Here is a 15,870-nt window from a genome sequence, read left to right on the forward strand (position 1 = left end):
CCTTTTTTCTTCTTTGTGTGTGTGTTTGTATTCAGATTTGTGAAGTTGTGCCCTTAATCTTCATAACATCAAAATCAATAATCAAAAACACCAGCAAAGTGCATCATGATGAGACCCAGAATCAAAACATTACAGCAAAGCTGAATACACTAGTGTATATAACACCCAGCAGTGTGGTAAATTGTGCTGAGAGAGTATCTGCACCCCATAAGACCAAGAAGCCAAGAGCACCAGCATGCTGTGTGAGAAACATGCATGAAAGTCAGAACACCTCTGTCAGTGCATTCACGTGGCTAGTGGGTCCTCTCTGTGGCTGACTGGCTGTTAACCCAGTGAGTGAGAGTTTCTCCCACTGCATCGGGCCGTATCCTTCTGCTGCACTTGTAACAGGGCAGCCCTTAGCGGCTGGAAACACAGTGAGACAGACCAAGGCAAGTGTAGTGGAACAAAGTATTTATTTGCTATATGGCTCTCCTTAAAACAATTAACTTGTCGAGCTTCTTCACAGCACAAAAATCCCCTAATGACAACTGGCAGCCTTAAATATGTTCAGCTGTCACAGACTTAACCATTATTCCACTCTCAGGTAAATTCTTAAATCCCAACCTTCCACCACAGTATACAATATATCAATAAGAATAAATAAATACATAAATACATCTTCACATTTACATATTAATAAATATTTCACACTTTAATGTTACACAAAACCCAATATTATAAAAACCCAGAAACCCAAGCACAAAAAGATTCACCACACTCTTTACCCATGGTCTCTCCCGGAACCTTTAAATGGTGTCTGGACCCCCGGGGAAACATTTGCCCAAACACCTTGAAGAGGACACAGGCAAGAAAGGTGAGTAATCATTAACTTACAAACACTTATTTGCACCACTTTTATCCCTAGATTTCACACACACATTTGCCTTAGTTTTCCTTATTGGTAAACCTTAATCACAATCTCAATCACCATTCTTCAGACAACCACCACATTCCTTGATGAGGAGCAGCTGTGCAGGATCTGAAACAAGGCCACCAACTGATTTTAAAATTCCCAATAAATAGTCAATAAATATTTAAACTTCTTGTGTGCAAATCCATGCTTAAAGTGCAATGCTACATAAAGTGCTTGATAAGGTGCTTTTAATAAAGTGAAAGGTGTGCTCTAAAGTGCTATACAGACAATACAATATAAATAAATGCAGTAAGGGAGTCCTCTTCCTTACAGCACTAAAGGACAGTTTTGCAGCCATGTAGCTCTGCTCATGTCATGTGCAGCCTTCCCACATCACATAATTTCTGGGCATGACTGTGGAGTCCATCAGAGCCTCCATGTCCCTCACCCCGAATTGACAGCAGGCCTTCGGGGTTTTCCTAGACCCATTTGGGCTTTACTCGTGGGGTCAGCTCCTGAGGCTGAGGGCTCTACAGTCTACAGCTGTTAGATCAGTCATTGGGCATCTCTGACATAAATATGCTGGAGATACAAGCTGTCATCCTGGCACTCAAGCAGTTTCTGTCGTGACTGTTAGGGTACCAAGTTATCATCAAGACAGAAAGCATGGTCACAGTAGCCTACATCAACAGGTAAGGGGGCCGAGGGTCTCCCCTCCTCTGCATGATAGCTACCAGACTGTGGCAGTGGGCTCACCCCGTTCTACTCACTGAAAGCAGTTTATGTGCCAGGACCATTGAACATGAAAGTGGACATTACAATATGTTGAGGGGGAGCCCGATCCAAGAGGAGTGGAGACTCCATCCAGAGGTGGTCCACCAGATCTGGAGTCGCTTCAGAGGGGCAGAAGTTTTTTTCCTCCAGAGAATCGACACATTGCCATCTGTTCTTCTCCCTGCAGACAACTTGGTGCACTCCTCACCACAGGCTCTTCTCTGTGCCTTCCCTCCATACCCCTCCTCCAGTTATTCCTTCACCAGGTCCAGACTGAGGAGTTGATCCTGGTGACCCCTCTTTGGCCACACATGCTAGTTTTCAGCTATCCTGCCACTCATGGCCAGGACACCCCCAGAGCTCCCTGTTCTGAGGGACCTCCTGTTCCAGGTGAGGGGGTCACTGTTCCATCTTTTCCCAGTAGGGCTCAGGGTGACAGCCTGTACCCTGAGAGGGAGAGGCTCCATGCCTGGCCTGATCTAAAAGTGAGAATGCTGCAGGAGTTTTGTGCGCTATCCACCAGGACTGCCTACTGCTTTCTTCGGGGGCTGTTTGCCTCCTGGTGTGCAGTCCACCAGCTGGACCCCCACCAGACCACAGTTAACATGATTCTTTGTGAGCTGCACACTCTGTCGGTCCAAAGGCAATGATGAAGGTGACACAGGGGTTATCCTCCGGCCTAACCCTGGGTTGCTGCTGACGACCCCATCTGAATTTCACCTGTCCAAGTCAGTGGAGTTATGAATATTCCTCACAGGGGACCTGCACAAGGAGGCAGCTGGGAGCCAGGTTGCCCTGTGCCATCTCTGTGCTTTGGCACAGAACTTCTTGCTTATCCGGCCGTTCAGGAAGTCAGACCAGCCGTTTGTGAGCTTCCACTATGGAATTCTGGTCAGACCCTTGTCTAAGTCTCGATTGTCCCACAGGGTTGTGGAGGCCATTCAGCAGGTGTATGCCTCTTCGGATGTTCCCCTCCCTTCCAGAGTGCGGACCCACTGTGTCACAATATTAAAAATTTTAATCCCTTTCAGCCAATAATCAATATACATATATTTTTAAATTAAAATTATTAACCTATCACAGAGAGCGCTATGTGTGCATGCAGCTAAATTTGTCCACCACTACAAACAGTCACGTGTTAGAGAGCACAGCTCATGCAGTGAAAACCTTGTGTGCTGTCCATGGTGCTGAAATAATATCAGTTTAATGAATTTAATACTTCGCTGTTTGTTAGTCGTGTGCAATACTGCAAGATTTGGTATCAATCTAATACCAAGTAAATACCAGGCCTATATCGCTGATACTGATACCAGTACCAATACTTTTTAATAATTACCATCATCAGTGTTGCTAATTCTGAATGAATGTTCATGACCTTTAAGACAGCCAGGTTGCTTCTTAGATGAAACTGCAGCAGTGCGTACAGGAAAGAAACAGAAAGTAAAGTATCGAGTTCATTACACTCGTAAAGAAAAAGAACGTGTTGGTTGACCAGGAGGACTGGGAGACTATGACAGATACAATAAATTATAAATGGATTATGTCTCCCTCTATTGGCCACCAGCTGTAAACACAGTCCAGTGATTGTACTTGGAAGCTGTGTTCAGAGTCTGACATGAGAAATATGGGAGAGGAACTATATCGGTATGTCCACACTGACACTTACCCTTATTTACCATGGGCCCACCAGCGGAGAATGTGGTTTAGAAAAGAAAAGAAGCTGAGATTTACAGGGATATTTGGTGTATTACGGTACAATCACAATAGTGTAAGCATAGTTTGATTTCCAAAAATGATAACACTTCGCCCAGTCATGAAGAATTTTCTTAATACTGTTTGTTTAAAGAAATTTTTAACATATTTAAACGATGCCTTCTCTGTGCGATTAATGAATGGTGAAATAAAAAATGTGATATAGGCTTTTAGGCAAGAAGTGCAAAACAAAAAATAACTTAAAAACCTCTGGAATTAAAAAATGGTACAGAAAGAAGGCCTTATCTGTATAAGAAAAATTACCAGTACCGCGATGGTACGAGGGAAATTTCTTTTGCAGTTCGTCTGAAAAGCTGCACTTGCGCTTTGACATCTTTTAAAGATCATCTGTTCCATCTGTGAGGCAGAACAACCACTCACAAAGCAGCAGCTCGGCGTGTGACATCACACATATGACCCATATGTGTGATGTCACACCTGTAGGCCTATAGAAAAACCCGGACATTTTCATCAGTCTCGAAAATCCCCTCGGACAGAACGTGAAAAGAGGACATGTCCGGGGAAAAGAGGACGGCTGGTTACCCTAGATCACACGCTATCGCTGTCTTAACACAGAAAAGTCAACTCCGGCTGGTTTTACCAGGGTGACTCGCACTACTGTATCTCTCGACCAGTCGGGCTAGAGAGAAACGGTTACTGAAAGATGAGAAGAAAAACATTACGAAACTTTACGGTGCATCATTAGAATGCACGGTCCAATCACAGGTAGGTAATGATGACACGTGGAGCACTTGGCTCTCCACAATAGAGAGAGATTTGCAATATAAAAAGAAGGATATACAAAAAATTGAGTGGGCTAGGCTCAAATACTTTTTTGCATTAGTATTTTTCATATTTAAAGTTGATGTTGTATTACATTTCATTTATGTTAAATCTGTTTCCACTTAACTATAAATCTGAAAAAACAGAGTCTGTTTTTTCCCCACTGCTGTTCCACTGTCATACGAATACAATAAAGTATAACGACTGCCAGGTATTGAAAGCTGAGGATTTTCTGGGGAAAAAAGGGCAAAAGCTGTCACTTACAGTATGATTTCTGACACTTTTAGATTAATAAATAGGATATAGCAGACAGTTAGAAAAGACATTTTTATCCACATATAAGCATTACGGGTCACTCAGAAGAACAAAGTCGTTTTGTTGTGATATTATTTGATTATTTTTAAAAGCACCACAATTATTTTACACACATCAAACTGTAAACAGCATAAAAGACACAAACATCACCTACAGAAAACAATTTGATCACACACAAAATGTTCTCTGTCATGGCCTCAGTGATGACATGAATAACATTGTAAAATCTGAACATTGACAATAAGTTTTTGTGCATCACAATTTGGAAACATGTATATTAACATAATTCTTATTATTTATTGTTACTTATATGAAAAATAGGCAATAAACATCTCCATACAGCAAGCTTTTGTTAAATTCCCCAATTCTTTGATCTTTGCGCTGAAGGAAGAACAACACTCGGTGTATAAATGCTCAATCAACAATCTCTTTAATCGATACAATTCTCTTTATTCCATACAACACTTTGAGCATTACAAACGGCCAGACGGAGATGTGGACAGGAGGGTGTCTGGCAAAATCTCGAAGTGTCTGACCGTTTCTCACACTCTTGTAGCTTCAGCCTCCCTCTAAACTAAGCATTTACATTTTTTCTCTCTCTCAGTAAGTGTAAGTTATGACCTTGGCTTCCTGTGCAGTATGTTTTGTTCTTTCTAATCAGACAAATAAGGCTATGATTCTCTGCAAACAGCATTTCTTATAAATCAGCACTATAATGCATCATAAGACAGTGTAATATTTCATTCCTGTTTTTTCTCAGAACAAATGATCAACTAATTTTATTACATGTACATGGGGATTTTCACAGTTCAGCATCAATCATCAAAATCTGCTGGGGCAGTCCCAACAGCACACAGAGGTCAACAACCTTTGTCTTCTCAAAACTAGGCGCCTGCTAATGTCTCTCTATCTGCTGTCTCCCTTTCTCGTGTCCTTGCTGCCCATTTCTTCGCACACTGTGTTCTCCTTTCTGTCGCCTCTGCTTCTCACATACACCTCTGACTTATTCTCCCAATTCTGTGTGTCTGCTCTATGTGTGAGTGTTTAGCAGCTTGACCTATGGCCTACTTAAATGAATAACGGATATAATGCTTTACTATGGTTAATACAACTAAATCCCTAATACTAAAATAATCTATTCTTACACTTTAAAGATAACATGTAAAATTCAGCAGGAAGTGAGTGAACATCTTATAGAAATAAAACAAAGAGACTGAAACAAACTCACAGAACCAAATCATGAAATTGTGTCTTGATGGAAACAATGTCCCACACCATCCACCCTCCACTTATTACAACAGAAATAAACACAATAGGATTTGAATACAAAGATGAACCATATAATCAGTCTTCCAGTGTTGATATTAAACCAAGAGCATGTCATTGCTTACACTGACGTTGTTGACGTTGTTCGTGAGTCTTGAGTTTTGTTGAAATAATCTTTTTATGGACCTGAAACAAAATCAGAACAAATACGAGTTTGAAAGTGAAAAACAAAGAAATAATGTTGCCAAAGATGTGATGATGCTTTCTGACACGTTCATGCTTTAATCACACAGAACTGATCTCATCTATTTTATTCAGACATCACAACAGCAGCAGAACACAACTAAAGCCAATCGTATAAAAAGTGATTCAGCTCATCAGCTCCACAAACTTTAGCAATGATGTCACACATTTAACTGCACATGTAATCTGATTACTAATGATTCAGTGTGTGTAGAGTTCACATTTGTACCTGAGGCTGATTCAGGATTCACATTATTGTAGTCAGAGCTCTCCTCTGTGCCATCATGTCTGCCTGTTGTGATGATGGATTATTGTGTTTAATAACATGGAGACTGTCTTCCTCTAAAATGACACAAGTTACAAAAACATTCGACCAATTATTACATTTCATGTTTCTTGTACTCACTCCTTTTATCAAGACCTTCAAGCTGAAATCCAGATGTGACGTTGTTGTATTCATCTGCTGAAATAATGAAGTTTGATCAGTCAGAATAAATATTTACATTTCTTACAGCTCTGCTATTATCAAAGTTTATACTGTTTGTACCACTTCCAGTGTTTCCAGAGCCTCTGATTGAGTCATAGACTGAAAGATCACCTACAAGTCATTGAAAATAAGAAAGAAGGAAGAAAAATATTATTTCTTTTTGTTTTTTTCACTGTTTGCTGGAAAACTGAGTGTTGAAAACTGGATTAAAGAGAAAAGTAATAATTTCTGGTCTCACCATGAAGAAGAGAGGAGTAAACCTGAGTTTCATTCTGGTTGGATGCTTGTTGTGAAGCAGAGCTTTGATTGGTGCTCTGAGACTGAGTGAGACTGAAACAAAAAAATGTAAGTTTAATGAGGAATAATTCAAAGTTAGCTTCATTTAAAATTATATAAATGAAACTAAACTGCTGCACCAACCTGTTACAACAGGGTTCTGTAAAAAGCACAAAGATTATTACATCAGTTTGTTTAAAAGTGTCACAGCATTAAAAAAATAATTTTCTTGTAAATTTTCAAACAGAAAGTCTCTCACCCTTTATCTGTTTATAGCAACACATCAGCAGCAGCACGACAATAATTCCACTAACAAGTCCGATGATGAACGGAACGATAAATGAACTTCTTTCACATCCAAAACCTGAAACTAGAAAATGTCAGATTTTGGATCTGAAATCTTAATATAAAGAAACAAAAACTGATGTTTACATTGAGATTTTCTGTTTCCTGTCAGAAACTGTCAGCATGACTCTGCTCTTTGGTTTGATGTTGTGACTCCTGTTCTACACTACTTGCAGTCTTACTTGTAGAGTTGCTACAGAACTAATTGTGAATTTATGTTGATTTGGAGATTTGCTGAAAATGATTGTTTCACATTCACAATCCCACCTAGTCTCCCCTCCTTGGATCACATTCCTGACACTGATTCTCTAGACTCCACATTTTACATGACTACTCATATTCAACCATTTCCAATAAGAACATTATTACAATGCCAAAGAGGTTACCATGAGATATAATGCTGTTTGACCTTCATAGTAATCCTCAATCATCAATCTATTCAATATTGTTGCTGAATCCAAACTCACCAGTTGTGTTAATCTGAATTTCTTGGCTGTCCTCTGTGTAGTAAACTGGGTTTCCTCTTCCTCCTCTGCACCTGTAGAGTCCTTCCTGTGAGACATTGATTTGTCCATTTGATGTGGGGACAACATCCACTGTGGTATTATCTCTGTACCAGTAGTATTTCCATCCAGATGATGATGATGGGTTCACAGAGCAGGTCAGGGTCACACTGCCCCCTACTGGAACAGCTGTGTTATCAGCTCTCAGTTTGGCCTTTGGTTTATCTGCAGTTCAGTTTAGAAAAAGAACAAAAGTCAATGACTGAATCGTGTACATACGGATGTTCACTGTTCATAGACACAAACTACATCTTTCTTGGCTGCTACCTCAAAGCAGATTGTGCGCTGTCAGTCCTGTGTGCTGCATGTGACTGAATCAAAACCGTTTAAATAACTAGATGTAAATGGTGAACATCAACAAATCTTGGTGATCTTGAAGAGATACAAATTGTACAATCGTTTTGATCAAAGCTGTGAAAGTTTTATATTTTCTTTGCTGTATTTAAAAAGTACTTGAAGATTGATTAATAAGCTGGTCCGTCTTTAGGACCTGGGAGTTTAAAGGGATCAATCTCAATCAGCCTCCTGCTAAAGGTGAGTGGCAGTGACTCAGAGTTATGAGACTGTTAATCATAGAAACAGTACCACTATTTTTGGTGGTATGTCTGTGTGTGTTTATTTATTTGATCAGATGATAGTTCAGAATTACTTTTATTCTTTTTATAGAAATTGTAGATCAATTGTTATTTGTTTGAATATATTATTTATTTATCCTGTTTATATCATTATTGTCCTCAGGTGATGGAGCAGCAGGTCAGCATTGGCGTCTCTATACCAGCTGAAAGTTCGTGACACAAAGTGGTGACAAACTGTCTACAATGAGGCTACTATCAGCTGCAGCTCTTTGTCTGACTAACAATGTAACATGCTTTGTAGACCATTGAATTCATCCTGTGCTGACCATTATGACATTTGTCAAATGGAGATCACACAACAAACACGACTTACTTGATGCTGACAATGTGAAGGCTTCACTCCACTCTGTTGAAGAATATGAGTCATCTCTGCGTCGACTCTTACACATGTAGTCTCCACTGCTGGACTCAGACACTCTGAATGTCACATCATTATTGTGTGTCCACTGTGTGGGTGTCCTGGGTCCTCTCCATTCATACTCCCACTCAGTGGTTTCACCTCCTTCCTGCACCTCACATGTCAGAGTGATCGTCTCACCTCTGAATATCTGAGGCCAGTTGGGTTGTTGTTTTACAACAACTTTATTGGAAACTGTTTACACATATTAACAGTTGAGATACAAACAGAAACATGAAATCAACACAGAAAACTTAACATTGTATGTTTGATAATCATGAGTGAATGTATATTTCAAACTAAATGACTGAACTCACAGGTTATCTCAATGGTGACATCATCACTTCTATCAGTGTAGTAAACTGGGTTTCCTCTTGTTCCTCTGCAGCTGTAGATTCCTCCTTGAGATACTCTGATATCTCTGTTTTGTTGATCTCTGATTTTACCTTCAGAGGTTGTTTGGGTTCGTCTGAACCACTCATATTTCCATCCATCAGAGCTCTGCACAGAGCAGGTCAGTGTCACACTGCCCCCTACTGGTATGATTGTTGTTCCTGCTGTCAGTGTGGCCCTGGGTATATATGCTGTTATGAAAAAGGAAACATGTACATTTTTCATCCTCTTGACTAAAAATACAAGAAAATACATTTAAACTTTAAAAACTCCCCAGATGAAAGAACAAACTTTTTTCTCTGCACTTTAAGACAGTTTGATTTTCTGTTGCTGAATTGTGTCTATGTCAACATGATGCCAGAGCTGCAGTAACTCTTACATCACAAAGTAAGGATAGTAAAACTATTTGTCCATTTTCTGGCCTGAAGAAGTTACACTGAATGTAAACTAATGGAGTTCACTGCTGAAGGAAACACAATGATGTGTTAAGAGGGAAATGTTTGGTGTTTGTTTTATACTGTATAATAGAAAGAAGTCACCTTTTGTGAAGGTTTAAATGTTTCTTTTCCTTTTTAAAACTATATTTTTATCTGCTGTTGCTGTTATTATACATTAAAACACATACATGTAGTAATGATTGATTACAGCATTTGTGAGCAAAGTAACAGGTAAAATACAGCAGTCCTGGTTAAAGTTTCAAATTTCACAGCATGAAAAAAGTTTCCATAACAAAATTAATTAAAGATACTCTGTATTTTATACTATTTCTGAATATTTGAACACACATTATGAATAAATGCTACTGGTTACAGTGATAAAGCAGGGAGGTCTTCACTGATACAGTCAGAGACAGTAACTAACATCAAATATCAAAAATCACATCATTAATAATATCAGTAAATCAAACATATCCATCACTTATGTGATTCTACATTCACACACACACACACACTGAACTGGACCATCTTCAGGTTCTGTGAGTGACTTTAAAGGGCTCAATCTCAATATCCTCCTGCTGGAGGTGACTAGTGGTGGAGATTATGGTAGTCATAGTAACAGTAACAATATTTTTATGTTTATGTTATATTTTTAACTTCCCTCCCTCGATTCTCCTCCATCTGCTGCTTTGCTCTGGTGTCTTTTTTGGAGTGAAGCTGGTGTGGCTCCAACCATAAATGTTTTCAATTGAGCTCTAAATCTAATTGGTCATCATTGCTTTTTGTATTAAACACAGTCATGTGTGTGTGTTATTTTAACAAATGGCAGTGTTTTATGAGAGGACAGGCCAGAATGACTTAAAAAAAAATACAAACTGTAGATTTATTGTTATTTGTTGTAAACTACTACTACTACTATTATTATTATTATTATTATTATTATTATTATTATTATTATTATTATTATTATTATTATTATTATTATTATTATTATCTCTGTTTATTTCTGTCATCATTGTCCTCAGGTGATGGAGCAGCAGGTCAGCATTGGCGTCTCTATACCAGCTGAAAGTTCGTGACACAAAGTGGTGACAAACTGTCTACAATGAGGCTACTATCAGCTGCAGCTCTTTGTCTGACTAACAATGTAACATGCTTTGTAGACCATTGAATCCATCCTGTGCTGACCATTATGACATTTGTCAAATGGAGATCACACAACAAACATGACTTACTTGATGCTGACAATGTGAAGGCTTCACTCCACTCTGTTGAAGAATATGAGTCATCTCTGCGTCGACTCTTACACATGTAGTCTCCACTGCTGGACTCAGAAACTCTGAATGTCACATCATTATTGTGTGTCATCTCACCTCTGAATATCTGAGGCCAGTTGGGTTGTTGTTTTACAACAACTTTATTGGAAACTGTTTACACATATTAACAGTTGAGATACAAACAGAAACATGAAATCAACACAGAAAACTTAACATTGTATGTTTGATAATCATGAGTGAATGTATATTTCAAACTAAATGACTGAACTCACAGGTTATCTCAATGGTGACATCATCACTTCTATCAGTGTAGTAAACTGGGTTTCCTCTTGTTCCTCTGCAGCGGTAGATTCCTCCTTGAGATACTCTGATATCTCTGTTTTGTTGATCTCTGATTTTACCTTCAGAGGTTGTTTGGGTTCGTCTGAACCACTCATATTTCCATCCATCAGAGCTCTGCACAGAGCAGGTCAGTGTCACACTGCCCCCTACTGGTATGATTGTTGTTCCTGCTGTCAGTGTGGCCCTGGGTTTATCTGATGTTATGAAAAAGGAGGAAAATTATATAAATATGCAGATGATTCATTAAAATTGCATAAAAACAATCAATCATACCTAAAACAGATCTGAAGATTTTCAGTTAGTGACTCTGGGTAAATGGATATGGCCCTGGGTCTATATGCTGGTATGAAAAAGCAGGTAAGAAAATATACACCTGATACAATGTAAATGTAAAATATCCTAAATTTTAAAAGATTTCTTCAAGTGACTCAAATTCCAACAAAACAAAATCTACACAAATATTTTCTTTATATTGTTTTTTTCTTTCCTCTCAGTTTAAGACATTTCAAATTTTCTCTGATTTCTGTCTCAACATGGTAACAGAGCTGCAGTATAATGAAGGGAATGAGACACAGAAGGAGAGCACAGCTGGGAGTAATAGACTATGTGCACATTAGCATATGCTACTTCCGGTGGGGAAACTCCTGTAGGGCGCTTCGTTTCCGGTGTTATATTCGCTCCTTGTTTACTGCCGCTTTTTCCAAAACAAGTCAACCAAATTGATGAATCGAGGTGAGATTTACATTTCTCGAGATGTCTTGGGCATTTACAGAATATATATGTAGATGCTGTTCATAGACCTGTCGATATTTTTCCCCCGCGCCTCAGAGCAGAACAGAGAAAGGATTTAAATTCTATATTTCTCAGTATTTGTAAACAGCGGTCCCTCGTTTATCGCGGGTGTTATGTTCTAAAAATAACCAGCGATAGGTGAAATCAAGTAGCCAATTTTATTTTTTTGATGGTGGTAAACGTTTCGTCGACATTGTTGTGTTTGTTGGGGAAAAAGCAGTGTGACTGCACTTCAGAGTCACAGTGCTAGCCATCGATGCAGCGATTGTGTACTGTGCAGCAGAGACGGCACAGAGGAGATCGTCTGCAGCGATCAGGACGCAGGACACAATGTGATGTAAAAAAAAAAACGTGCAAACTTGCACTAACAAATCTGCTAAACAGCGAGTTGAAAGGTAAAACGTGTCATAGCGAGGGACCACTGTAATTTTGAAGGTAAGTCACAACATACCCTTCATAAATACTAATGTATAGAAACCGTTACCAGCAATCATTCATTTTTTGTGTGGCTTTTTTCACGGTTTGTTAACATGCTGTGTAGGTGTGTACTTGACTAGCTGATATCGACATAACAGGGAAACATCTTGTTTGACTATTCTTCACCTGTAGTTTGAATGCTGAACATTTGCCTGTTTAAATCATGAGACCAGTCACTATACAGAGATGTGCTTCTGAATGTGTACGATGTGTCTTCCTCTGCAGTGATGCAGTTCTGCTTGTGTTGAGTGATGTAAACAACTGATTGATCTAAACGCTTAAACGTCAAAATTGATCATTAGATTTTTTATGACACACAGTGGTGAGTGTTCCCACCTTCTGCTCTTTGTAACTTAACGTGATCTTTCAGTTTTTGTGTTTTGGACATGATTTTGGAGTATGTCTTCACAGTAGCGATTGACCGCAAAGTAAAGCTACCAGAAATGTACAACCCCAGATCCTGTCTCAAACCAGGAAGTTATCATTTTCTCGTGCACAGGGTCTATTAGGCAGGACGAGACAAGGGAAACAAAACTAGAAACACTGACATGAGACGCAGACCTTCAAAATAAAACAGGAACAGAACATAGAGACCTGAAATGTGGGACAGAAATGCACAGAGTAAACACAACATGAACACATAAAACAAAACCTAAGAACTAAAACCGTAACAGCCATAACTGATCCTGGGGTAATAATAATAATAACTGCAATAATCAAAACAGCAAAGGACTCAGAACATAAAACATATTATAAAATACCAAAACACACGAGACTCAAAATGCTGAACCGTGACAACTGGAGCATCAGGGGCCAAATCACAAAACACGTTTATGAACGACTGAGCCACACATTTAATTTCTGACTGATTAACATATTATCATTAAAAAATAAAAACAGTATTATCAAATATTATAACCCCATTATTGTTTATTATTTTTTAACTTTATAACACTTTATATATTCAGAAATAACTTGGCAGGTTGGGGCCGTAAAACACTTTGTAACATAAGTTTTTGTCATAATATTATCCCCCTCTGATCTCCAAACTTTGGGGAATCCATGTTGTTTTATTTCTTATGACATTTTAAACTCACCAGTTTCCTGAATGATGACTGGATCACTTTCTACTGTGAGTAAATTTGTCCCTTTTATACGTCCTCTGCAGGCGTAGATGCCGCCTTTAGAGGTCACAAGTTCTCCCTTTGATTCACCAGCTACTTCGAACTTCTGGTTAGAGTAAAAACTGGGTTCTCTGAACCAGTCATATTCAAAGTCAGCAGAGTTCTTCACATCACAGGTCAGTGTGATGTGAAGAACAGCAAAACTCAGTGAGATAATCTGCACTACACACACTGTTGATATTTTCAGATCAGATAAACATGAGAAGAAAATCTACATGTATGAAGCCACAGCTCTTCAGTAAATGTACAGTTTGTATCGTGGGTGTGTGCTTGAGTGCTCACACACTTAACATGGTTATATTAACATTTTAACCAATAAATCAATGAAATGTTTGGTTTATGATACAAAATATAACACAGAGGACGTCATTTAGAGCAACACAAGAAGAAAAAAACAGTTTCTCACCTTCAGTGTTTCCATGTCTGACTGTACCGAGCACTAAAATAATGAATGAAACATCATCAGACATTATACAACTGACAAAATCACAATAAATATATAAACTGAGTTTTTTTTTTTAAATCTTCACATGGCACAGTTATTACTCATCACCAAATATATGTGTTTCTATTAGCTGTGAAACCAGCTGGAAACATCTAGTCTGCTGTGTTGAAGCTGTCAGGTAAACAGGTTAAAGCAGTGATACACTGTAATTGTCACCAGTGAGAAACATTTTCCTTCATCGCTGCCATTCAAACAGTAAAGGTGTGTATTGTACTCACAGAATAACCCCAGCAAACAGAGCAAAGAGTGCCCCATCCTCACGTCCAGCCCTGCACGCTGATCTGCATCTAATCTCAAAGGTTTCGACTTTGCCTTGATAAAGAGAAGCTGCACTTCATGTAGATAAGACCAGAGTTTATATTCAGCTCCTCCTTCTATCACCTCTCTGTGCTTCCTTCCTTTTACACCAACCTCAAACAGCTCCTGTAGCTTTGACCACAGCAGTTGTGTGACGTGTTCACATTTCCTGTCCACTGCAAACATTTAAGTTTCTTTCCTGTTTAGTGTTCCTACCTTTCTCTGTGATATACAAAGGTGCTCTGTTGCTTAGTTACTGACACACTTTGCAGGTCATAGTTTTATCTTTGTTGTCGTGTCCTGCCTCCACCCTTCAGTATCACAACTACAGACTCACTGATCTGTCTGACTGAATGTGAACAAATTTATCTTTGTCTCCTCTGACAGAAGAATATCCGACCAACATTCATCAAGTTTCTTTTCATCCTCTTTAACAAAGTTTGTTGCTTGGCTTTTTCTGCTCACGTTAAAGAACCTGATGTCTACAGACACACATGCAGTGCACAGATTAACCAGCGGGGATCAGCAACTCATGCAGAGCCCTCAGCTGAGACATCCAACATGGCTGACATCAGTCAACGAGCCTTCAACGATTCCTCAAAGATATTTTTACCAGTTTTCTAAAAGATTTTTGAACATTTTGAAAGGAAACTCAAAGTTTAATGTGTTAAAAAGAAACTTTAATGTTTTTATTTGAAGATAAACTGAGCAACAAATTGTACAAAAAATGCCAGATGCAGCTAAAAAAGATTTTTTCCACCTCATGTGAAAAATATTTATTTTTTAGAAGGTTCAAATAAACACACCAGCTTTTAAAAAGTTTTCATTTTATTTATGATTCAGGCTTTAGAGGGTTAATATCTGAGCTTCTAATAAACAAATAAACAGAGGTCTGATATCAGGACTGTAATAAAATAATTATTCGATTTCTGCCTTTTTTCATTGATGTTGCCACAGTCTGTCACAGCTCCACAGCTCTTCCTTGTCAGTGGGATGTGTTAGTCATCTTCCTCACCTGCTCCAGTCAGCTCAGGTTGGCACATTTGTTCTCCATCCTCAAATAGCTGCACATAAAAGGACCGACTGTTCATCCACTCACTGAGTTACAGCACACTGAGGAAACTAGCCTGACTGCAGAGAATCACCCTTGTAGTTTATCCACTTAATCCAGTCTTCTTCTGTCTCTGATCTTCTCCAGTGTTCAACCTGCAAACCTTCAGTTGTGCAAACACACACCTGCCTGTTCACTCTCTACTCATCTGAGCTCTGTGTGATTACATTTAGAGAAAGTTGGCCCTGTTTTAGCATCTTGTTTTAGATTTTAGATTCTTATGGTTTTCTTTTTCAGATAATAATAATAAATATTAACTATTAACAGTAAATTAGCAATCAAGGCAATTTACACACCGAGGTGTTATTTATAGTAAAATGAAGA

At 38.7% G+C, this 15,870-nt stretch overlaps 1 protein-coding gene and 4 long non-coding RNA genes across 10 annotated transcripts in view; 2 read left to right on the top strand and 3 right to left on the bottom strand.

Moving 5' to 3' along the window:
* Positions 1–8,776, bottom strand: part of LOC113017995 (Fc receptor-like protein 5) — a 56,898-nt gene extending 48,122 nt beyond the window's left edge. For 3 of the 6 annotated variants that reach the window (XM_026161071.1, XM_026161074.1, XM_026161072.1), the window contains exon 1: positions 8,648–8,774. In XM_026161071.1, coding sequence (XP_026016856.1) covers positions 8,648–8,723 — 76 coding nt within the window. In that variant the 5' untranslated portion in view covers positions 8,724–8,774. Of the gene's footprint in view, positions 1–8,647 lie in introns of all 6 variants that reach the window. The other 3 variants (XM_026161075.1, XM_026161070.1, XM_026161073.1) reach the window with 3 other exon arrangements.
* On the top strand, positions 827–8,650 carry LOC113018000 (uncharacterized). Its single transcript, XR_003271648.1, has 3 exons — positions 827–856; positions 8,187–8,233; positions 8,438–8,650. It is a non-coding gene; the product is annotated as an uncharacterized LOC113018000 (long non-coding RNA).
* On the bottom strand, positions 5,900–6,627 carry LOC113017997 (uncharacterized). The gene is made up of 3 exons (XR_003271644.1): positions 6,576–6,627; positions 6,435–6,491; positions 5,900–5,971 (listed from the first exon to the last, which is right to left on the bottom strand). It is a non-coding gene; the product is annotated as an uncharacterized LOC113017997 (long non-coding RNA).
* Positions 6,760–7,230, bottom strand: LOC113018001 (uncharacterized). Its single transcript, XR_003271649.1, has 3 exons — positions 7,051–7,230; positions 6,936–6,951; positions 6,760–6,845 (listed from the first exon to the last, which is right to left on the bottom strand). It is a non-coding gene; the product is annotated as an uncharacterized LOC113018001 (long non-coding RNA).
* A 1,806-nt stretch (positions 8,777–10,582) lies between the features above and the next one.
* LOC113018003 (uncharacterized) lies at positions 10,583–10,806 on the top strand. The gene is made up of 2 exons (XR_003271651.1): positions 10,583–10,632; positions 10,725–10,806. It is a non-coding gene; the product is annotated as an uncharacterized LOC113018003 (long non-coding RNA).
* Positions 10,807–15,870: the final 5,064 nt, after the last annotated feature.

Source organism: Astatotilapia calliptera, unplaced genomic scaffold (assembly GCF_900246225.1).
Source record: "Astatotilapia calliptera unplaced genomic scaffold, fAstCal1.2 U_scaffold_30, whole genome shotgun sequence".
NCBI lineage: Eukaryota > Metazoa > Chordata > Actinopteri > Cichliformes > Cichlidae > Astatotilapia > Astatotilapia calliptera.